Source organism: Anabas testudineus, chromosome 5, assembly GCF_900324465.2.
Source record: "Anabas testudineus chromosome 5, fAnaTes1.2, whole genome shotgun sequence".
Lineage (NCBI taxonomy): Eukaryota > Metazoa > Chordata > Actinopteri > Anabantiformes > Anabantidae > Anabas > Anabas testudineus.
In genome coordinates, this window is record NC_046614.1 from 20,996,823 (window position 1) to 21,022,895 (window position 26,073).

General features: G+C 38.8%; 1 protein-coding gene across 2 annotated transcripts in view; it reads left to right on the forward strand.

Annotated features, from left to right (window-relative positions):
- Positions 1 to 26,073, forward strand: part of arhgef10la (Rho guanine nucleotide exchange factor (GEF) 10-like a) — a 96,220-nt gene that overhangs the window by 44,831 nt on the left and 25,316 nt on the right. For both annotated transcript variants that reach the window (XM_026348866.1, XM_026348865.1), the window contains 2 exons: positions 1,626 to 1,726; positions 14,409 to 14,530. In XM_026348866.1, the coding sequence (XP_026204651.1) occupies positions 1,626 to 1,726; positions 14,409 to 14,530 (223 nt within the window). The remainder of the gene's footprint in view (positions 1 to 1,625; positions 1,727 to 14,408; positions 14,531 to 26,073) is intronic.

Genomic DNA, 26,073 nt, shown 5'->3' on the forward strand with positions numbered 1-26,073 from the left:
TTTATTGGGACACTTCTATTTCATAAGCAATCATCATTACAAACAACAGAACAAACAAGCTTACAAGGTTGTATATCTAATCAAAATTAAGGTGGAAATATTTAAAATATTTAAAAAGTATTTTAACATGATGATTCAATAACGTGCAGCAGCTGATTGACCCTACAAAGTTGAATAAGACATTAAAATGCAACCTCAATTTTGCTATTTACAGTAAAAAATTCTAGTTAAAACACCATCATCAGATTGTTTAAAAGTATTTCTGCCATTGTATAAACTAAATCAATGACAGAAACTCACATCACCCCTTTTTCCCCCCTCACTTTCTTTCTTTTTGTGGTGATTTTTTCTCTTGGACACACACAGATCTGGTCTCCTACAGTGTCTGACTTTCAATTGGCTCCAAAAAGCCTTCACTGAACAGAGCCTGTACTGGTCGTGCCTAATCCCAGCAGAGCCCACATGTTAGTGCCATTTTGAGCACTGAAGCCCACCTAGAAGCGATTTACTGTGATCAGGCTGTGTGATCATCACAACCTGCCCTGAATGTTGACGTGCAGGGTGAAATCATAAAGCCTCAGCTTACAGGATTGAACCGCTGTAAAACTACAAGCAGGCAAGCAGCTGTTCTGACAGGAAAAAAAAAATCTTGCTGTATTAAACTTAAAGTCCCATGAAATGAAAAAAAAATCTTTTCATTGTAGGTTCCTAGTTTCTCTGACTGTATTGTTGTGCACATTTAGGGTACAGTATATGTCAGAAGTTCACTTTTGCCCATTTTTATTTCACAATACTCCTTCTTTTGAGATGTCATACCTCCTGCTAAATTATCCTGAGGTTCAGGATAAAGGAAGAGTTGATAAGAGTTATGTGGTGCTCTCTGTCTAGAGCATTTTTCTACAACCTTTCTACAACCAACTTTGATGTCTCACACCAACATTTGGTAGATTTCCTCTTTAATAGCAATCCTTTTGCCCAGAGTTTGACCAGATTACATTACTTATGTTTTTCCCATATTTGGTATCTAGACAGTGCTTTATTTGCTTGTAGAACCTCCAACAGTATTGAACTTGGTTGAATATGGTTTTGTTTAAGCAATAGCGCTCAATTAGAGTTTTTAAATGTTGTGGAGTGTGTAAAATCAAGAAAAAGATCAGGGAATTCAATGATCACTTTAGTTTCGCCCAATGACAGCATGGAAATACTTCAGCAAAAGTGCCTAGGATAATGGATGAGTGGACTTTAGTTGTATATACCAACATGATTGTCTTTCTCCTACCGTTAGTAAAAAGTGTTTGTGTTACCTAAAACTAAAATGGAATTAAGGATGCATGTGCTGGTGCTTTGTAGGTCTGTTTACCTTGCATCAACCATCTAAACATCCACTTCTAGGAGTTGCAAAAAGACAATTGTCACATACTATAGGATTTCCTGTGGATATCTAATTGTAGTCCAGTGTCTGATGTGATTAAATGATGAAATTAAAAATAAACGGCAATAATGTTTGTATTCTATGCCGTTCAATGAAGAGTTTGTAACAAACATGTTTCAAATTCGGTATTTGTCTATTTGATGTGTGCATGAGCAAACTGAGCCTGAGTAGGTGCATGTCTGTTTTCTTGCAGGTCAGGTCGTCCTGTCAGTTTCATGGTGGTCTTCAACACTCCCAACCCGCTTAGTAAGATCTCCTGGGTCAACCGTCTGCACTTGGCCAAGATCGCACAACGTAAGCACAAATACACACATAGAGGCATACACACACAGAAAGAGAGGATTAACATGTAATTTCTATTTAAACAGGATGATGTAAGTAAATGAAATGCAATAACTGTTTTAAGTCAGAGGCTCAGACACATCGCTTCACTCACTTGGCTATGTGCACAAGTGATGTTGCAACTTATATAATCGGAGTAAAACTGAGAATCGCTTTTGGGTCATCTGGAGTTTGTACTGAGGGAAGAGAACTGTGTTAACAATTTAACTTTTATATATATGTTGTGGAATAAAAAAAACGAACATTACTAATCATTTAGGAAAAATGTCATTTGTAAGTCTACGTTTTTTTTATTTTGTGAATGCCTCATTGACTGTGGCACAGTAGTGGTCATCATTCAAGAAGAAGGGGGGAAAAAAAGATGGCCAGACCCTGCCCAGCAGGGAGCAGCACAGTTCTTTTTTTTAAATCTTTCTAACCTTTTTGCTCCAGTCCTTGCCATGCTCTGCCCCAGCCTAGGCCTGCTATGCAGTCTGGCCACGCTGTAGTTCAGGATTTCTTCCTTATTGGGGTTCATGAATGCATGCTGTCATCCAGTGGCAAAAACATAGATGGGACCACAGAGGACAATAATCTGCTTATTTGGCCATGATGGCACGCATATTCAACCCACTCACTAGCCGAGTCCCCTTTTCCCATTCCTTTCCTACTTCCTGCGTTGCCTTGAGCGATCTTCCTTGTCACACACACTTTATTCTGGGTTAGTTGTGCATACAGTATATCTCTGCACACTGTGCTTGTGTGTAGCTCCAGCTTTGTTTTGGTGGCTTCTTACATCCCACAGGCCATCGCTGTGAGCATCAGCACACATTGAAGGTTTCAGAGGAAGTTATTGGAGATAGATCTAAGGACACCTAATTAAATGCCTAGTTAAATTAGATGAGTGGCTGGAGATGTAGTTGGCTGTGTTTACCTAATGACATTTGAGTTTGGAGGAAGTCTGATGTGTGTTATGCTTTACACAAGTTTTGCTGAGACTTTGCCACCGTGTATCTTGAGCTTCGCCATCCTTGCTCATTACAATAATAAAAGAGCACTGAATTCTGCAACACTGGATTCTTCTCCTATACTGTACTGCTGGACTGCTTTTCACAGCAGGGGCTGTAGAGGTGCATGAAGCACACAGTGCATCTGTAGACTCTCCAGCAGAGCTTGCTGTATGTGGTTAATGTCAGAGTGGCATCAAAATCATCAGGCTGAGCATAGTGGAAGCTGTGGCTACAGTGAAGCACAGCATCTCGTTGTTGCTCACACCTTTATCAGCAACACAGCGTGTGCTGATGAGGATAGTGTCACAGCTATAGCATGCGACTCTCCTCCCCTGTGACAGGTGTGTGGACATGGATATTCAAAACAAGATTATGCAAGTTATCCATAGCCGTCAAACACGCGATGATCCCCATGCTGCAGTGACGTGTATAAATAGCATGAATATCAAGAAAGACATCAGGCGGAGAAAATTAATAGGTTTGAAAGTATTTAATTGTAACACTTTTTGATTAAATTAGTTAAGAGAATCTGTTTGACTTTCACTTGGAAAAAATACACCAAATGCTTGTATAATTGTTTATTTATTTTTGCTTTCTTAGGGTGTTACACCTGGAACACTTGAACACCCTGAAGACAAGGGATAAAATGTTATCAAAATGTAAATTTTGATAGCAGCAACTGTCGGCACCAATCTGTCTTTGTCATGCTTCCATAATACCTTGTAGCCTCAAGCGCATGTCATAGGTGTTATACTCCTGTGTGTTAAGCTAATCACAACATCTTTGACTTAGAAATGTTTGAGATTAATTAACTGATCAAGGGAAAATGACACATGTTGGTTTTAGGCCTGTAGCAAACACTGCTATTGAGAGCAAGTTACCAGGAGAACCACAGTAAAATAAGCTTCGATTTCTCCATCAACAACATGTCAAAGAGCCAAGTGTGAGGAGAAAAATGCTCCAAGGTGTAACAAAAAGAAATAAAATACAAAGGGAAATGAAAGAAGAGGCGTTTTAGGGCAAGTACGAAAAAGTGGGGAGGGGATTTATTACAGAGAAACCCCCAACACATCCAAGACATCAAGCAGTATATAAAGTGCTGTGGAAAAAGCATTTTCCCCATTCTGACATTTTTTCTTTTTTTTGCATATTTGTCACAGATATGCAAAAATGTTGATAGATCGATATACTGTAGTTGGTTATGTTGTTTTATACTATGCCCTCTCTTTCGAGAATCCTTTACTTCCTACTTTTAGGGGCAGCTGTGGATTAGTAGGTAGAACAACTGATCTATCTCCATTTCATGTAGTATATGAATTTCTAATATAGTTTTAAAATCCATATTCATAGTTGACATCCTACAAATCTTTAATTCTCAACACAGTGTTAAAGGAAGTGTTCAGAATGATAAACAGCTTGTTCCTTGCAATGAGTGGCATAACATTCTCAAAATGAAATGACCAGCATGTTCAAAATGTATCTGTGTTCATTTTTTATGAACTCATAGATACATAAAGCAAGTGTCATGACGGGCAGATGGTTGTCCCAGCATGCCTTGTAGTATGTTATCCCACGTGAAGATATAATAGTAAATGTTTATGCAAGAAAAAAAAAAAAAAAACTAAATCAAATGAAATAATTTACTTTTTAGTTAATAGTTAAAACGATAGAGCCGATGGCAGTTTGTTATATTTTATGTCCATTTTTCTGGACACAAAAAATAGAAAGTACAATAATTTACAACTAAAATGTGTTAATGTCAAACTGCAGTTTTATTATTGACACTAAATGTGGTCATTTTTGCTCTTTTGTACAGTAATTTTATTACTATTATTATTATTATTATTATTATTATTATTATTATTATTATTTTGTTATTATTATTATTGTTGTTGTTATTGAATAATATAATACAGTGGCATTAACATGCTTTATCAGAATATGTGAATAACTAATTTTGATTTCAGTCACAAAGCGCCATGTAATTCCTAGGTAATTAGTGTGTCATCTAGATGACATGTACGGTAATACATTACTCATAAACACACATACACAGTGCACTCTGACACACTGGTACTCATCAAATCACTGATTCAAAAATAAATGGCAGTGATGAGGACAGGGTGGTGGATTTCATTGAATCCCTGGGGGAAATAGATCAGCACCAACCTGGTCAGGATGACAATTACATGTTAATTGTATTACACTCACACTTTGCTTTCCCATTTAACCAAATGTAATTACAATAAGGGAGTTGTTGATTTAATTTCACGGATGGTGTACTGTCACCGAGGCTTCCTCGTCATTGCAGGCGGAGTCAGGCTTGCCCTGTGCTCAAGGGAGACCTACAGTTGAATCAGCATTTCAGATGCACTGAACCATAGTCTTGTTTAGCTTGAAATGAGTGCCAGGCTCTGAAATGTCCCCGAATGGTGGACAACTCAAATAGCTAATGTTCTCATGCATGATTTGGTGAGTGATTAGACATCACAAAACTAATTTTCCCACAGTCATCTTCACACCAGTGTTTATCCTGTTACCTCCATTAAGGGGAAACAGCTATCCCTCTGCTGTATCTTGTAGCCTTCTAAACAAAATACTAATATTCTATCGCGAACATCAGTGGCTTTTATTGACAATCCTACATGTGATATTAAAATCATATCAGTGTACTGACCATAAATAATGCCTTGTTAATGCTGTAAGGCTTCCTCTGAGCCCTGCACCATATGCATTTTAATAAAATTCAGCAGACTGTGCTTAGTGGGGTTTGCAAAAGACGCTTAACTTGTAGTTGGTGGAAATGTATCAGTCAAGCTTCAGATGATATAAGGTGACCAAGCCTGATAAGTTTCCAGTGGATAGCATTTGCCACTTGATGAGTGCATGTGGTGTAGCTATGAGGCCTGGAACAGAAAGTGAGAATTACCCCACATTGGTACTTCACCAGGAGCTTCAGGGTCCATTAATAACCTGGTGTGCCACTGCATCTTTTATGCCTCTCCAAGTGGCCCTAGTGTTTCTGAAATAGCCAGAAGCATTGCCTAATTAATGGGCTTTCTCACTGCAGAATTAATTGCTTCCTGCCATGCAGTCCCAGCCCTTTCAGACAGGGTTAAGGCTGCAGACTTTGATGGCCCTCACAAGAAGAACAAGAGGCCGTCAAGTCATGAGAGATTGCTGCCGAGATGTTGGAGACAGAAGCAAAGGAATGAATGAGGGCAAAGAGAATGAGATGTAGAGGGTTTATGTGTGTGTGCGTGTGTGGATGGAAGGAAGGGGTGGCTGAGGGGGGTGAAAGGATGATTGAGACAAGCAATCAGTCCCACTGCAGGGAACAGAGGGCAGGCAGGGGGCTGTTGCCTGCAGTTACACTGCTAAGTGTGCCGGTCTCTTGCTTTTTCCCCTCGCACGCGGATCAATAGATGAGTGGAGTGTGGATTGGAGGTTCTGGCACACACACTGACACGCCTTTTTAATCCACTGTGTGATAACCTGTGCCATACCTATGTATACCACACGGTAGGCAAGCAAGAGAGGGAATGCAAAATTCTCTCTGTTACATGGGCTTTGGGACTATGAAGTACTCGCTGTCATTAGTCCAGGCATTTAGACTGCTTGGTAGCTGTGTGGACGGATTTATTTGTGGTTCAAATACCATTAACTATACATTATGTGTAATAATTATTGTTTCAGTTTTTTTGCTTTTAGATTTACACTGATAATGGTTTTAATGTTAGCATTTAACATAAATCTCCCCCTATACAACAAAGGCATTCACTTTGTATGTGTTGGAAGGATTTTCCCGTAGCCCTAAAATTAATCTGTCAGACAGCAAAGATTATCTCCCTATCTCGCTGTGCTCAAACATGGGAAATGTTTATGATGAGTAAACATTATCACGGATTTAATTAACAGATCCCACACTCGCATTGATCCATGGGAAATATCAATTGCACTGGTGTATTTAATTAGTCTATATCTTTGCCCTTTGTGTCACTTGGGTTGATAGAGCTGGATGCTCTGCAAATTAATCTTCATCAGCAAAAGACTTGAAACAAAAGCATGATTGGAATAAAGAAACTTAGAAACTAAATCTCCCTATTTAGTATTCACACCCTACACCTTTACAAGTGATGGTATACATAGTTATTGTACAGTGGGCAGGTTGGGTACATAGTACTGTAGATAGACTTGACCTTAACCTAATGTTTATGGAATGTCATTATTCCTATAGATTGTCTTTAATTAACACTGCAAAGAAATAAACTGCAGCACAGTGGGACGTACTACAGTGCACTTTATTTAAAACCTGCTTTTTTGGGACAGATATTTTTAGGTTTTACCCCCAGTGACTAACTAAGCCTATAATTAGAAAACCATGCCCATAATAACAAAACAATTACATCCACACAGGTTTAATTTAATATGTCCTACATCATGCATGTCTTTTGAGTCAAGGTCCTTATTTTACTGTCACACCACCTGTGGGGCAAATCATGGTCAAGCTAAGCTGGTTGTGTGTGTGTGTGTGTGTGTGTGTGTCTTTAAACAGTGAAATGATGGATTGCTTTATTACAAATTGTTTGATTATGGTATAGGCTAGCTCTGCAACTAATAGTTATTCTAATTATCCGTTACTCTATTGCTTTTCTTTGATTAACTGATTAATCTGAAAAATCAAATACCACCAAAGCCACCACAGGGTTCACAGTGATGTTCAAACGTCCCACACCTATTACTGATAGAGAACACAGAAAAGCAGCAACATTTTGCAGTAAAGAAGCTGAAGCCAGCTTTTGTTTGAAAAAATAAGCAAAATGATTATGAAAACAGTAGAAAAAATGATAACAGCAGATTATTATTATTGTTTTTTTGTTGTTGTTTTTGGTTCACTAGTAGTTGTTTGTGCAGTTTTAGCAGTTTTTTACAGTAGTTCTTCAGGACCCAGTGGCTTGTTTGTTTGTTTTTTATCTATGAAATCTAAATATTTAGGTGTTCTCTGGTCACAAGTCTGTGTGAAGGTTTGAAAATCATTTAATCTGATTTGTCTTTCTGTTTTTTGCGAGCCCTGTTATTCCTTTATTTCTTTTCCATGTTTCATTATGAGTTTTGGTGTTATTTTACTTACCACCAGAAAATCATGTTGGTAAGTTTATTTCAGTAATGAAGAGTAAATTCTCAAAGCTTTCTGTGTGTGTGTTTTGGAAATCATTGCTGTTGTATAATGAGATGTGCTAGTCAACTGGGACCTTGATCACTGTTTGCGTATCGCCATTGCTATGCTTTTCCCACTCTTTTGTACACCACACACTTTGTGTGCAGGATGGAGAGGAGAGAATTTAAATAAAATAATAAAATAAAATCACGTGAAGATTAAGAAAGGGATGGTTTGATAGATAGGTTTGTCTTGGCAATGTTCACTGCATGTGTGCTCAGCTTAATGAAAAAGCAGTGGCGATGATGATGATGATATCTGGTGTCTTATTATTTATAGCTGATTTGCTGTGAATAAATAATGCAGAAGAAAACTGATGCCAAAAAATGGACAAAATCATAGTTGCTTTAAAAAATGTGATTTAATTATTTTCACATCATTCAGCCTTAGCAACAAATGTTAGTATATATTGGAGGCCACAGTACATTCAATGTCGTTCTTGTAAGTACCATGTTGAAGCTAGTCTGTAAACTTTAAATTAAAAATGATGTAAATCTAGTATGAATCACCTGTCACAGGGCACTGTACGTAGGAATACAGACTAAACAAATGGAACAAACATGGAACATGTTACAAAGGGCAGTTTTCTCAGTGAGATCATCCTACATCTAAGATCAAAAATAAAGAATGATGTAGTCAGGTGGTATTTTACGTATAGTGACTTTGATTAAAAGCATAACCTAACTTCTTGACAAACATTGTTTGATGGGTTACTGTGAAAATGGTGCATTCACAGATCACGTAATTCTGACATGCAGTATAGTGGGAATGTGGTGTTGCAGCAACTTTTGATACTACACAGTTTGTTTCTGTGTTTAGAGGCCGATTGGATGCAAATAAATTTGTAAAGAAAGAACGGTAACTGTGTTGATGTGAAGGGCCTGTGTGTCTCTATTTGATGCTGTTTTCAATTTACATGTGTTTGCTGTTATTCATCATCATTACTACATGGCAAAGACTGAAGGTTAAGGCTAATTTGTGTCCTCTCACAACCATTTTCTCTCTCTGTCCCTTTTATGTGAATCCTAGTCTCTTTCAGCCCACACATCTTTGTGTCTGTCTCTCTGTTTCTTACATTGGTAACCAGATTTTTTTTTCTTCTAAGTAAAAGAGCCATACCCAAGTGAAACATCATTTATGCTAATCTCAAAATTAGCTAAAGAAAGTTGATGATTACTCTGGGGTAAAAGAAGCTAGTGGACCTGCTGCTCCACCTGCAGTATTCTGCCCTCAATTAAAATCTCTAATAAGTGACCTCACACCTCTCTGTACCCAAGCAGAGGCTCACTGAGGAATAGTCAGCACAAAGGCCAACCACTCTCCACAACTCAGGATGACTGTAAATATAAATGATTTAAACATTGTGATCTACACCATTTCTCGTCGAGGGACTGTTTTTGTTAATCTGTTGTACAACAAAGGAAATAGTTCAATTGTATTCTGTTTAAATTGTAGCTTGAGTAAATGCACACCAAAAACTGAAGGAGTGATGGCCACTCACTAAAGTTACACACATTTTTTATGTGATCAACATTTCAACTACAACTGGGCGTCTTCATGGACAATCAAATACTAATTTAACATCATCTTTTACATATTCATAACTCACACCTGACATCAATTCTTAATCTGTGACATCAGCAATCCATACAAGTGCATCCAGATAAATCACAGCTCAAGAAAACAACAATTCACTCTTCAATCACAAAACATCATAATCACGTTGAAAGGATTGCAACTTATAAAATATGGCATGGTAATCTTCAAACAAAAGACAAAAAGGGTTAACGGTAGATCCATAAGATCTATCGCATAACAGATTATCCAAATTTCCTCCGCTTCTTGGAAGAGAAACCTTCTGTGTACCTGTATGACAGAGAAAAGATGAGATGGTTCTCTTTTATAAGAAATGAGCAGGTAAAGCAGAATTCATATTCCTACATCTAATAATGCCTTTAGTTAATTTTAAATATCTTTATAATGCCTCTCAAGTAGTATAACATGTGTATATGTGTAGTCTCTGCTAGAAATGTTTGAGGATTTTCATAACATGCTTTGTAAGGTGTAATTTGCTTTTGATGTTTTGTTGATGGACTGCAGGTTGTTTTCCATGGGCTCCATGGGCTCAGATTAGCCTAGATACACCTGTGTGGCTTGCTGATGATGTCACTGAGCACTATTTTTATATTTAAGTTGTGCAAAATGATTGATGTAACACATGAGATCAAAATAGCTACTCCAAACATTCTATATGAGGATGTAAACTGACATTATTATGACTTTAAAACAGAATTTTACACGTGTAATTTGTCCTCTATTTTCAGTGCAGGGATTGGACAGAGTCAAGTTCAGTCTGTACATTACAACATGTACAATATACTATTTATTTCAAATCTGTGTAGCCATGCAGATACTGTAGCTTTTTAGCAATGGTTTCTTGTTTTTTTTTTTTTTTTTTTATTGAAGGTGAATTTTATTTGTAGTGCTTGAAGGATTGAACAAGGAAATATCAAAAAACTTGACACAACACACAGGACTAAGGTAAGATGAGAGTCATTGGAAATTTGAAAAAGCACATCACACACCCACTGCTGTTCATTCCTGTACTTAATCATTCTTGTAGCTTCTTGTGTTGTATAAGACATACATGGTTTGTCATCTATTTGGACATTCAAAAACTTTGAATGTGACAAGGATTTTGTTCCACTGTGATCCTTTATTTGAAAGCTAACAACTTGTGAGACAGAGAGAGTTACATTTTTGTTTGTTCAGTAATTTCAGTAGCAGTTGTTAAGAGTAAGGTAAGCACATATACAGTATATTGGGTATAGTACGTGTGAAGATTAAATAATGTCTTCATTTTTCTGTTTATCTCATACTAAGTCATTTTGGATTATTTCTTCAGGTAGACAACTGACTGCTTGGGTCGTTTGGTGCATGTCACACCCCTCTCTCTGCCCTCAAGTATCTTGTCTTGTCTGCACTGCCACTATCAAATAAAATATGCCAAAAAATGCAAAAAACCAAAAAGTCTTACCAAGCATCACCCTATGCCGTGATTTGAGGAAATTCCAAAAGAGATGAGGAAGAAGATGATTGAAATACTTCAGTCTGAGTAGGGATAAAAAGCCATTTTAAGGCTCACATACTCTAGAGAATCTCTATGAGGGTGGTTATCTCAAAATGGAGTAAATCTGATAGTCTGGTGAACCTTTACAAGAGTGGCCAGCGTTCCAAAATTCCCCCAAGAGCACAGCAACAGCTCATCTAGGAAGGCACACAAATGCCAAGATATTAAGGGACCTGGGAGCCTCTATTGTGGTCAATTTTTATGACTCTGTTTAGAAAGATACTGGTCACAAATGGTAGCAATGGGAGAGTGGTGAGATGAAAACCACCGCTAACCACGAAGAACATGATGTTTTCATAGTGTTGCCAGAACACACCTTGATGACCTTTTATAGAAATTTGAACAATTTCCTATGGACAGAAAAGGGAAACTGTTCCCATCAAATCTTGAGGAACCCAAACACAGAAGTTCACAGTAGGAACATCACACATAGAGGTGTTAATGTGATGGAGTGGGGGTTGCTTTGTTGCTTCAGTGCCTGAGAAACTTGTCATAATGAAGAAAAAAAGGGCAATTTGTTTTACAGGGGTGTGGTTGCATTCTGCTCTCTAACTGAAATTCTAAGCGATAATGTGAGTGATCAGTTTGTGATTTGAAGCTCAACTACTGCAGCATTCAGTTCATTGATCCAAAACATAGGAACAAGTCCATCTCTGATTGGTCATAAGAAATAAACTAAACTGGAGTGGGCAAGTTTCCGCACCATATCAACGTAAAAGCCTGATCTGCAGGTCTGTTTAGTTGCAGTTCTTGCTGCTAAAGACGACAACATTAGCTTATTAAGGTTAGGTGTACAGCTGCTTTTTTAAACAACGTCACTAAATAATGTTACTATTCAAAAACTTTATGTTGTATTTACTTTTTGCTTTTTATCTGAAGATGTCGGTATTTAAGTACTTTCTGTACATATGACGTTATAAATACAAATAGCCTTATTACTACTCTAGTTAATCTAATATTAGGCAAAAAAAACAAAAACCAAAAAACACTGAGCTAGAAGAAACCAGAGTTTGCATTACTTTAAGACATGAAAGTTATTTTATTTGGCAAATTTCATAAACCTGAAAGTTTCTTGAAGTGATGTTACAAAAAAACATCAAACTGCCTCAAGAAAGGAAGAAGAGTTATCTCTGCTGCTGTGTTCGTTCATTACAGTTACCAGGCTCAGAAATCGCTAATTAACGGCACCAGAATGGGGAAGCTACTTTAAAAAATAGCTTTGCAAGCCACCAATTACTTCACAGTGGAGGACGTTGATCTTTAAAGCAAAGAGACCCTTGGGAGAAATCTAGTTTGGTCTACTAATGCGACTTAGAAAAAGTGGTTTAAACTTCTTTGTTTAAAACAAATAATATGGAATTGAATGTATCTGTGACACAAAATCATCACAACATATAGTATAAATATAGTACAGTAGTAGAACAACACGTGGTGTAGGAATGTCTAACTTGGTTTTGTGTACAATGTCCTTCAGTTAGACACCCATCACCTGATTACTCAGGGAGCCAAATAACTTTGCGACAGCATCATTTTTTTTTTGTTAAAAAATAGCAATGATCACTACTGGTGTGGTGACACACTTAACATATGAGATGAGATAATATATGATACTGAGTTTATCAGAACAATATAAGAGATGTTTAACAAAAGTGATCAAATATATGTCTGAATAGTCTTTGAAAGTCACAAATGCAAAAACATTTAGATGCATTTTAGAATGTTTTAACTGATCTTACAATATATGGCTCTTATTATCTTATTTCTGATGATATATATATATATATATATATATATATATATATATATATATATATATATATATATATATATATATATATATATATATATATGTCATCAGAAATAAGATAAGAACCATATGCAAGAACTGAAAAGGATTTTTCCACAGGCTCGTCTGAATGGCTTCTCTCCTGTATGTCTTCACAAGTCTCTTCAGACCTTACAACTGTGCGTGAACTATGCATGAGCCTCAAACGTGTAATTTAAGTTGTTTATGACTTTCTAACTGAACTCCTTTGCGTTCAGTGTGAACATAAAAGTTTTTTTTGTTTATTTTTTTTTAGCTGCAGTGAAAATGCTGAGGACTGTTGTTATAGCCATGGCTGTAGCACTTGACAGTGGAAGTTGAGATGCAAAGCCATTTGTTACTATTTTATTCACAGGCACAGTAGATTTTTGTAGAGACCTGTCATGTCTTTGCATAGCTCTCGTGTTAGGCGTGCTCTATGGCATCATTTTCTTATAGCGCTTAAATACTGTTTATGTCTGCTGCCTTGTTGCCCTTTTTTGTTTCCACTGAGTACCCAAATTCTGCCACACAAAGAATTTGAAAGAGGTTGTGGGGGCATCGTGGTAATTTCACCCTCACACTTCATCATGCGTCAGCATATTTTTCCCAGCTTATTGAAATACCCGTGATACAAAACAAAAACGCTATCTATGTAGTTTCAGCATTTAACTACACAAAAAATAAAAATGAGAATGAAATGAAAAATCACTACTTTAGTTACTAGATGTGAATGCCGCTCAACTACCAGCACTCGACTGCATTATGAAGTTAAACTACCAGTTAGTTACATTATTAGTACTTTATCACTCGCCCACACTGAACAGCCCGTCAGAGACGAGCCCTCATCTATGTTTTGCTGTGTGCATGAAACTCCATGAATGCTGTAGGTACATCCCCTGCCACAGAAAGAGTGGGCGAACAATAATCCTTCAGGTAGAGTGTAGCTTATTCTAAGGTAACTTACCAAACAGAATGCAAATGTTAGCAAGCTGTTACAGTTCATGCACAGTTTAGTTTTTGTGAATTGAAATTGATCATTACAAAATTACATAATGGGACTACTTTGGCAACTTTACCCAGCGCCTTGTCATGGGTGTCACCTGTTGTAAAGCTCAGAGCTTCAGGATAAATGTTGAAATGTTGGTGCTTGGACTAAGGAGATCCATTATTCAAATCCATGTGTTGCATTTTTCCTGCTGGGACTCACGCTCAGTGTTGATTAAGTGTTGGTTTAATCACTGTGGAGACCCTGTCTTGGCAGAACCCGCTCCCAGAAATACGTGGAATAAGCCTCTGGCTGATTATATCATTCAAATTAATAACTTTGTTCATACTACAGAATGTCTGATTATTGTAAATGCAAGTTTACAGCTTGTCTCAACTGTGATTGTAAGGTGCAACTGTCAATAATTACAAACAAAATCAGTTAGGAACTTTAGTTTACTACTAAGCTTGTGAGAAATAAAAAAACAAACTTTTTTCTGTTTTAGGGGACGAGAATTCACCAGGCTGGTTATCTGGAGAGGACGAAGGGAAGACGGTGGCTCCGTTTTGTTGCCCATTGCTTGCTTGTCACATGCCAGTATTTGCTGTGAAGTCACCGGAGAGAAAGGTAAATTAGCCACTAAAGGTTTACCATATGTTCATTGAATTCAAAAGAGCTGAATCACGTTAGTCTGTTATTGGATGCAGCATTTATTCTACCATGTATTTTATCACAGATAGGGTCATGCAGTACGACTGCTAAATGTGTTACCTCGCACTAATAATAACCAATAACCAATTAGGCATTAAAAATAATAGATCTTAATTTTCAGCTTCATCATGTAATTGTTGTTGCCACTTTAAGTTTTATTGCTTGCCATTTATAGTTTAGCTACAAAGTTTTTGATGCCTTCATTTTTTTTTAAACTGCCAGTGTTTATACTTAAGAAGCAAAGTGCTTGCCTTACAATCTATATGTCAAAGCAATTTGATTTTCACTGACGGTAACTTTTCCTCTTAGACAGCTATTAGACCACAGCAAAGATTTTTTCGACAGAGATCATAGTACCATTTAACAGTCATTTCCCACTGCATGCAATTAAAGTACAATTGCCTTGCCATAACGGCTGAAAATGTGTTGTTTCTGTGATGATCTAATGTAGAAATACATAGACTATTGGAATTTCAAGGTGGCACGAAAAAGCATCTCCTCCAGATGCTGACGGAAGAATTTCGATCAATACATGCTGTTAAGACCTAGAAACCTCCAATAGATCAAATGGTCAGAGCAGGTGAGAGATAGACTAAAGGGGTTTTAGAAGGCAGCGGAAATTGTATGAAATCAATTTGCTGGGGCTGAAAGACGATATTTCCAACCACATTTTCTATAACCATAATGTGGTTAAGGGTCTTACTGAGCAAGGTGGGTGGTGGGGGGAGCCAAATTACCATGGCCACCAGGGCAGGGTGTTATAAAGTGATCATGCAATTACCTTAATGGCTGTGGGACACCCAAGCATAAATCAATGTTCCAACATTAGATTAAGACCTCTACGCCAAACTCATAGTCTGTTAGCTATGCAGACAAGTGAGGAAGGTGAGGTGAAACAGCAGCTGGAAGAGCGAAAGTGTAGCTTAGACATGGCGGGGGTATTCTGCAAAAGTGGTTACACCTGGCTGGAAGCGGAGCCAAGTCAATTAATATATTTTGAGCCAGTGGGACCTTCCAGTCTCTGAGGATGTGCTCATATTCTCCACTTCTCACGCAAACAAATGAAGCACCTGAGCACACCAGTGAAGGGCATGGCGGCTGTGTCAGTCACAAAAGTGGTTTACCGTGAAACAGTTATTGGAGAACTGTACAATTCTGCGCTCATGTTTGTCTGTCTGTCTGTTTCAGTGTGTTTGATAGTGATTTGATAGGGCTTGAGTTGGTTGTTTGACTGTAAACTTTAGCTGTGCTCTTTAGTGCATCACAAGAGTGGGTATGGAATAGGAATGGAGGGATAGGTATCAGAAAACTGAGGAGGTAAGCAGTAGTATTCCTTCCCCTTCTTTGACTAAAGAGAAGGTAGCATTAAATGGAGTGACTTTAAGTCCTTCATGCAGAGCAGACTGTGATTAGGGGCTTAACTCAGCAGCAGCCCCCTCTCCCTCTCTGTGTCTCCATCTTTTCCTCAGCCACTGCCTTTGGGACACACACGCCTCTCTGTGCCAAAGCTCCGCAGCATCTCTTTCTCCAGCTTTTGCAGTCTCTCTTGGCAGTCTGAGTTACACTGAGTAGAAAGGATGAAGAAAAGGAGGCAAAAAAAGAAATCCCAGATTAAAAGAGATGTGGCCGAAGGGGCCGAAGCCATTTCCTGCAGAAAATAAAGTTCTAAAGCAGCGTAGCATGAACAACATGCACAGGTCACCTAAGGGAGCTCAACCCACTGCTGGCTGTGTGCAGTTCTGTGTGCCCCGTCCAGTCAGTAGGAGCTGTAGAAGGCTACTGGGCGAACTCGTTAGGCACCGGAGATAAACCTTATCACAAGTCTGCTGAGTGAGAACAGCGGGGGCAGACTGACTCTCCTCAATTTATCTCTTTCTTTCTCCCCCCTCTCTGTCCCCCTCTCCCTGTCACACACAAACACACAAGCACTCACACAGCGCTTCAACAGCATCGGGGACTATCTTGGATTATAGGCAAACTACATTCTGATGGTCACTGTGTAAAGAATCAGTGCACGCTCTGTTTCGGTACACTCTGCAACTTTGAAAGATGAAACTGAGCAGGTTTAACAGTTAGCTCAAAGGTGGTTGGTTTAAGAGATTAATAGAAGATTGTGCATGATAGAAAGGCTAACAGCTGAACCCGATGTCTATACAGGAGAATTGGAAAAGGCACCAGTGCAGATATATAAAGTCAGGTTTATCAATTAGGCAACTCATAAAAAATACTGGAGTCATCTGTCAATTTGTTGATCAATCAAAGTGGCCATTTCATGCCTTGTATTGTATTTTTTTTATATTGGCAGTTCTGCTTTGTGGTGCTCAGTTGTAATTAGCTGATTGAGATCTCTGTAAATAGTTAATTTTCTTGAACCTTTACCTGACAAAAATACAAAGAATGTTTTCAATGACCAACCTAATTATATTGTATTTATAAATAGTACATTTAGAGTTTGACGTCTGGACAGAAGGACTGTTACATCACCTTCCCTTTTAATTACACATTTTATTGTATTATTGTATTCAACTGGGGATAGTAATTATTGCTGTTTTGTAAGTGGAATATTTGCCCATTCTTACTCAATATAAGACTTGAGCTGCTCACAAGCCTGTTTGTTTTCTCCTCTTTGTGATGTGCCATACATTTTCAATAGGTGACAGACAGACAGGCCCGTCAAACATACACACTTTGTGTCTATGAAGCCACGCTGTTGTAGCATGTGCAGAAAGGGGCCTGCTGTGGTTGGCTGCTGAAATATCCACTCACTTCCCAGAAAAAGACATTGCTTTGATGGCAGCATATGTCTCTCTAATATGCTAATATACCCCTTTGTGTTGATGGTAGATTAAGGTTTTACTGCATTATAATTTTAACAAATGAGCCTGTAGTCTGACTTGTGCAGTGAGCAAAAATATTCAACACAACATGGTTCAACATGGCTGAGTAACTTTCTTTTGATTTGTGATGTTTTTAACAGTTGACAAAACAAACATTAGCCTACATTTTCAACAACAAAAGTTTGGTTTTGAACGTTACTGGTGTCTCAAGAGCTGAGATCTGGAAACGATCTCATATATTTTACGAGCCTATAATAGGATCAGAGACAAAAAGACTGAAATCTCATACTGCTATTAAAATGAGCTCAACTAAACGTAAGAGAGACAGTCTAGACAGGGACAAGGTCTTCTTTAGAATTTTTCTTCTGCTATGGATTGTTTGCAGTTTTTCATGTATCTGGAACATAATAAAACATTGTTTCCCTTACATCTACCAACGTGACTCTTTGAGGCTAACAGCGTTTGATCAACACTTGCTGTTAGTTCCGTCCTACAGGCTATGCTAGACTTAAAACTGGAAACCAATGATGGAGGTGTTTATGAAATCAATTATCTGACAGTTTAGCAAGTTGTATTCAATTGGCAATATGCAGTTGGCATTCAGTGGCATAGCAAAGTGCATTGGGAACAGAATGGCTTCAATTACATACTTGTCTCTATCTAGGACAGGCTATGTTCTTCTGCACTTTCTGTATAACTTCTCATTCAGCAAAGCTCTGAAGATGATTGATGCCTTCTGTCCTGATCTAACCATTCTTAAAAAGGCACATTTGGGTACTGTACTGAATGTGCAGTATTTTATGGTAGGGGGACAGGAATCCCTGGGCCACATAGAGATTCAAAAATACCTCATATCTCCTCCAGTAGGAAAGCACCTCTTCCTGTGCAACTCTAAAAGGCTCTTAAAGATCCAAGGCTACAAAGACTTTCGAAATAGTAAAGGGACATGTTTCCAGACTGCGTTTATGAGGCATTAGGCTAGGACAGGGTTGAGGATAGCTGCTATGCCAGAGCTCTTATAATACCTTGGGGGATTTCATCATGTATGCTTTGAAGTGCGGAATGACAAACTGGAAAATGGTTTGGGCTGCATCAGGGTTAGCTTCCTTTCTCGTTTTTTGAGAGGATTAGCTTCTGTGTCTCAGCTCAGGAAACGGCAAAGCCTACTCATCATCTCACCCCTAATACACTCCACAAGTTTACATAGATCACACACAATCTCCATTATTATTTATTTATTTACTTGTGTATGTGTTTCTTTTTTGGATGAGGGCATACATGCGTCTTGAAATACAATAAACCTGTCATAGCCCATTTCTGTAATCTAGTGAAATCAGTGTACCCGATCACCAACACCTGTGCTTGTTTACTGGACTGGTGCTTCTGGGGCATGTTGTGCATGCTCCTCTTGCTCACTGTGTCATCCATCTTCACTACTGATAGAGTGATAAGAAAGCAGCACTGTGCATGCAACAAGCTACATGAAAGTGACTGCATCTGCAGAAAATGAGCTTGTTTAGCATCATCCCTGGGAGAAGCAAATGCTGTGTTCATGGCTATGTTTGGAACGTTGCTTGGTACATGATGTACAAACATAGGGATTCTAAGTCACTGTACAGCCAAGATGAATGGAAAAAAGATCCATGTGAAGGCTGATGTGTGTGGAGCAAACCCTACATGAGATGCTGTGTTATAAAATATGGATTCAAAAGGAGGACAGTGCAAATATGTGTCCTTTCTTTGATGATTTATTTCTTCTGTCCCCTCTAGACTGTTTTTTTTTTTTTTTAACATTGTTTTTTTTTTTTAAAGGTAACAACGTCAAGTTGACACCTTACGTAATTCCTCTCCCTCTGTTATTCTTGAAGGTCGTTTGCTACCTTTCAGAGTAACAGATATCAGCCACCTCTCTGATTTGTCGAGAATAGATGCCACAGCATGGATTAAAAGCTCGTTCTAACCACAGATCCACTGGGGCGTAGCACTTCCTTTTCAGATTCTGCAGTAATATACTTCTGGCAAACAGAAAAAACACAAACAGCAGGATGTGCAAGTGCCTGAGACTGTTGGGGAAAGCACGCCATTCTCTCTTAGACACATTTTTCAAGGTTATTTTTTGCATTTTCTGTTTATTAGAAGGTAAGGACTGTCTACATCACGCAGGTTTTTTTTAACCATAAGTCAGATAAATAATAATTTGCTTTGTTATAAATTCCAAAATTATTTTCAAATGCCCTTCCCACCGGCTTCCTATTTAATTTAAACCCACAAAGTAATGAGTTCAGTAGATGTTCACAACATATCAAGCTTGTCCTGATGTTGAACATGAACCAGAACAGAATGTTGTGGCGTCTGCTATCAAAATCAACACCACTGTTTCCACACATTTTCTTTTTCCATTTTATAATTCTCTAACAATGTAAATATGTATTTACTATGTAATTCAGTTTAACAAACAGATATCTTATTTAATGTTTTTGCTGTGTTTACTGAAATAAACTTTCAAAATAAAAATGATTAAATTCAAATCTAGTTCTAAATTTTGGAGCCGCTATCAGACTAGAAGCTTTGTAAACATGTACCACAGTTCTCTCCACAAAAACAGACCACTGCTGCTCACCCTCTGAGTTCAAAGGGGGCAGACAAGCTTTTGGCATGCAGAATATGAGAATGCAGGAGGAAGTGTCAATCTAATTTCTCTGTGTGAAGTGGATCACAGCAGACCTGTCGCTGGGGCTGATACTGCTTGGCCCTTTTGGCCAGCGTGGTTCAGCTCAGCAAAACCCAACTCCAGACACGCCATGCTCGTCACTGTCACAAATACAGCGGCCAGTGACAGCACACAAGCTCTGACTGCTTAACACTCTCGATCAAAGAGGACCTCTCACTGAGGTCAGGGCAGAAGTCAAACTTTGGCATTCGCAGAGAACAGCTCTGAGAGAGCTGTGACAGTTTCCAACATCTTGGCTAATGTTGCAGGAGTGTACAAAGGTCACACTTTCTTCTTTGTAGATGTGGATCTCTATTTGGTGAGAACTAAGCATCAGTAGCCAAGTTTAACTCAAGTAATGCTTAGAGGGTACTTTCACGCCAAAAGCAGCAAATGCCAGCTGTGCTGACTCATCCCAGCAGCAAACGTATGACTCAGTATTTGTCGACCACAAAAGCATAAACCTAAATGCGGGGGGTGAGCAATCTGTTTATATCATGACTGACACGCAAAGTTACAAAAGATTTTTGTGGAGGTGTGCCTTTTACAATATTCAGAAGCACCTGTTAGATACACATATGTGTTCAGAGCCTGTTAGACATGATATGTAGTTTGTATAGTTCCAAATGTTCAGAGCCAGCCTCCCTGGCCAAGCATGTTTGTGCATGCAAGGAATTTGACTGCAGTGTCTAGTGGCTCTCAGTGTCCTTAAACTCTGCAACAATAACCAGAAAGATACACATTCACAGACACAAGCTTTAAGAAAGCTAGGAAACAATAACACAACATTTTGGAATAGACACGTTACTGCACAAGGTACTGTAGCTACTATAGGCATAGATATAAATAGAAGGCAGAGACAATGACAGGCCTGTAACACTAATACAACCAGTATTAGTGTTGCAGGCCTGTCATTGGCCAGAACAGCAATACTGGCTTTGCTGCTGTTCACTAAAATGAATAGAGGTGTATTGAAATAAATAGTGCAGATTGTGCAGAAGGCTGTTAGAATCATCTTGCTAATATAGTAATGTCATCATTACTTCCTGCACACCTAGGCTTTTAATTCATTTACTAACAGCTGGGAGGGGGGTGATGAATAGGATTGTGGCCTTTATTTCGTATACTGACAGGGCCAAGAGGGTTGTAACTGCTAAGTCCAATTTTCACTGGGTTTACTAAAGAGTTTCTTTCACTCAGTGCAAGTTTTGTTTTCCTAATATAATTTACATGCTAATGCCTTATTTTATGCACATTGTGAGCTGCTCACATTGTTCTGTGCAACAGCATGCATAAGCCTGGCTTTTCACTTTATTACTCTCCCTGCCAATAGAGGTCAGTGCATTGCCTATATACGTATGAACAGGGGAGACACATCCACCATTTAACAGCAAGGCCATTTGTGAAGGGCCTGATCTGTGACAGTTAACATACTAATTACTGGGAATCACAGTTGCTGTAGAAATGCCTTAGAGTAGAGTCCTCCTTCTCTGGCCCTGGGTCTCTGCTCACTCTGTACTTGTCAAGATAGCATGCAGGAACAAATTATGTACCCAGAAGGGAAATCCTGCAGATCTGCTAAATGTGCTATTTCGGTCACCTTCTTGTTCTGTGATTATACATCAGTGTGGAAAGGACGAAAGGAAAAAAATGAATGCATGAATTTAAAAGAAAGGGAAAGAAAGCCCTCTCTCTTCTTTGATTTCCAATTGTGCCATACCGATCCTCTCTGTTGCAGTGATATGTTCTCTCCTTATTCTCTGCTCTTACTAATTAGTCTTCCTGCCTCTTGCTTTCAACTAACTACTTCTCTGAATGCTACTTAATTTATTGTTGTTAAGAGATTTAAGGACAGGTGTTATTGACGCTCTGCTCTGTGTTAAATTAGGTGCAAATGTGAGCTTTCCATTTGAGTTTTTATCTGATTTAAAAACAGTTTCCACTTAAATTGCTTTATCTTGAAAGTAGTGATTTAACTTGATCTTTGCTTTTCGGTTCTGTCATGAAAACAAACTTTTGGGTTGATGTTTCGAAGATGTTTGAGACATGGATAGAAAGTAAAACATTGTTTGGAAATATCAGCCTTGAGACAATGGTCCTCTATTGTGGTGGTTGAACAAACAGATTAGTATTTGTGAACAGTTGTGATTTGTGTTTGTCTCATGTTGTGCCAAACAGGCCACCATAGAATAAGGATCCAAGAATTGTAAGGGGCGGATTCAAATTCAGGAGGTGTTCCTTGATGTGCAGAGCTTCCTTGGCAAAAGTAGCTGCAACCACCACATGGACAGGAATGAGCTGGCACCATAGCTCCCTTTGTTCTGCATTTCATGCCATCTGATATTGAGGATTATAGAAAGCCTTGTCCACTCTTGTGCCCAGGGTTTCATTTAGGGTCCCATGCTGACAAACAATTGTCAGTATCTGTCTTTGAGGTGTGTAAAGATTGCTCATCCAAAGCTTGTCTGGTCTCCCTGCCTGTGTTTCCTGTTTCTGTTAAAAGGGAAGATGGAGGAAGTGAATGATTGCACAGAGAAGTTTTGACCTGTAGTCCTCTTTTGAACTCATTAATGCATGGGCAGTACCCTGCTTTCATGCAGAGTTGGCCGCAAGTGTCAGCAGTGCGGGTTTGTGTGTGTGTGTGTGTGTGTGTGTGTGTGTGTGTGTGTGTGTGTGTGTGTGTGTGTGTGTGTGAACAGGGGGCATAGCGACACAGCGAATTTGCATCACATTTGTTGGGCGTTTTTCAGTCGTTCAGCTAGGAGCAGTGAAGGACATGAGGAAGAAAATCTCAGTCGAGTCATGAATATGAGTTTGTGATGTTTTACCAATGTCAGGCTGTGGCTCTGAGCAGCGATATGCAAAACTCTCTCCAGCTTCATTCCACTTATTGCTGATATGATCTGTGGCATAGCCAGGGGAGACAGGGAATCGTTACTGTACAGACAGTGGTTATTAAATTGAGGGAAATGTCCTGAGCCAGAGTTAATAAGATAGCCATGTGGTTTTACTGCAAGTCCTAACCGCCTTTGGAGGACCTGATGCAGGCCAATCAAGAGTTAAAAATCTGGCATTCTCTCAGCCCTCTCGCGCGGATGGGTTCATGTTATTGTCTTCAAATGGCTTTGAATATTCTGAGCGTAATGCAGGCCTGCAAGCACAGCAGGTGGTTGGCCCTTTGATCTGCACTCATAGATGCTTGAGGAATTTAAATCACAGGGTGACATCTAGCTCATGAAATCATAACATGAAGTGCAAGTTTCAACTTTGATCTTGGTGTCCTTTGGCATTAGGGTATTAGAGTATCGTGTATTGGAAAACACCTAATGAGCAAACAACATTTTGCTGTCCCTGTATGGTTGTGTCATGAGAGTGTGCATCACCACAATGTGTGTACAAGGGCTTGTGTAGCATACTACTCTACACTGAATACTGAATCTATTTTTCCTTTTTGGAAAGAACACAATTACTACAGTTAAAAAAATGTCATACCTCTGCAAAATAGTTACCTCCAAAATTTAAAAAATATGAAATATCTTTTCTCCTATGGTGGAATGCACAGTATGTGTCAGTGGCACAGTTAAACCCTGATGAAAAAGGCACAATCAATTTTAATATTTCTGTGAAGTCCCAGGCCACCAAAGAGCACAGCTGTGTTTTTCTTAGTCTAGAATTGGATGCTTTCACAGGAGCATCATGTAAGAGACGAAGCATGAAAACAAATACGTAGGTGGGTCATTGAAGCATCATTTAGTTTTTGATTCATTTTAGTGTAGAGTACGCATATTCTTTGTTTATTTTCAGAGTCTGGTTATTGACCGTGTAATTCCAGTAATGTGTGAATGTAGTTGTTGGATAGCTTGGAACAATACAGATGAAATCTTGTGTCTCTGGTGGTCCTTTGCTCCTCTTATACTGATCAGTCTGCCACACTGAACAGTTGCTTAGTTGAACTTTTCAGATATCACCATCTGCTTCAGAGCTGTTTATGAGTTATTCCAATCATCCTTTGTATTTTCTTCCAGTTTTCAATGTTTCACCTTTTCTTTAATTCTTTGTTTAGTAACAGTAGAACTGTGTTACTTTATTTATTTAGTTTGCTTCCCTCTTCTGTTAGAAATTCTAGCTTTCCTAAACTTGCAAGAAATCAAAAATGAAAAGTAGGATGTTCCCTTTCATGTCTAGAAATATGGTATGGTTTTAGTATATTAGGAATTTTGAGGATTTTTGCTATTAGATGAGAAATCAGTTGCTCTTATTGAGGCACCTGCAGAACAAGTTTAAGTAAATGCTAGATGTTGAGGATGCAGCATAGAAGACGTTCTGTACATACATTCCCTATGGCAGATATACATAGAGTTACATACGTGTTAACACGAGTTCAATTCAGGACTAAACAAAGTTAACAAACTCTGCAATCTTTTAGATTTTGGCAATGAAGGAATGCCACTCTCCATCAGAGCTCGCCTTCTTGATAACCCGAGCAGAAACTTTGCAAAATCTCTCATGTTAGTAGCTTGTTTAGTGTGCATTACCTGTAGCAGTGCTCTGGATGTAAGTAATTTCAGGTCGACTGTCGATTCACTCTGCGGCTGTCCTGCCTGAAGCCTTAGGCAGTGTTGCAGCGGAGAGGGAGTGCCAGCACCAGTCAATTACCAGTTAATAAACAGTGGAAGTTTTCTATTAGTGCTTGTTAGTGCGTGTAAAAGATTGTTGGTATGTGGAATTGGGGGACGCCGCTATGACTATGGAGTTAGGAAAAAAAAATACAGGCATATTTTCTTTCCCTGGATTTAATAAACGGCACACAATTCTCTGTATGCTTGCTGTTCGTGGAGATAATATTTGTTATTTGATTTTCAGTGGGCTATACAGTGCAGTATAAATTATTTGCAAACTATTTTCTTTCTTTTGAACAGTCCAGAAATGTGTGCTCAGGAGTTTCACTTAATGCAGAATTTCATAAATGACTATAGAGACCTCTTTCCAATAAAAGAGAATCCATTACATAAGCATGTTGGAGGCCAAACAATGCAATGCTGGCTGCAGTGTGTCTTGTCATTGATAACATTATGGGCCTGTGGTGAATATGATGCATGGACCCTTTGTTTGATAGCGGTTGTCACAGATCTGTTATGTGGTAAATCTCTCACATTACCAAGAGCCGAATTAGAAGTGCTTACAAAGAAATATTGCTGTATGAAGAAAAGAAAAAACTAAGTAGCCCTGGGAAGTAAAACTACATTAATTGGAAATGGGAAGTCATCCTTACCAAAGGGACACCACTGACAGTCTGACAGCGAAGAGCATAAATTCAGTCAGGCACAAATTTAAGACCCTTCTCTGTCATATTCAACCACTACCTATAAGCATACCAATAAGAGCGTCTAATTAGGCAAAGTAATTCATAATAGATAAAGAACAGTCCCGATAAATACTTCTCTCCTATTTTATTCTGCAATAATGGGTGTAATTACACACATTTTGCATTTATCTTCCAATAAGCAATAGATGCTAACTATTGCCACCTGGAACCAGCATATGGGCTAGCGGCCTCTTGGAGTAATGGGTGGGGAGGATTTTCTGCTGACCATTGGGTCACCAGTAACCAGCAGCTGGAAGGCTGCCCTTTCGTCACATCAACAAATCTTGCTTTAATTAGCTCACCTGCCAGTTTCCTCCCTTTTGCTCCCTGCACTCCCCAAGGTCCTCCATCAAACCTCCCTCTGCCGGCTTACAGGCTCACCTTCCTCTCTCATCCTGCCTCCACACTTGGGAATAGCTTCAGCTTCTCAACTTCACACCTACAGATCTGCAGACACACACGTGTGTGTGCACACATACATACACACACACACACACACGCTGAGACTGTGCTATAAACAACACTGACAATTGACTTTGAGAAAGCT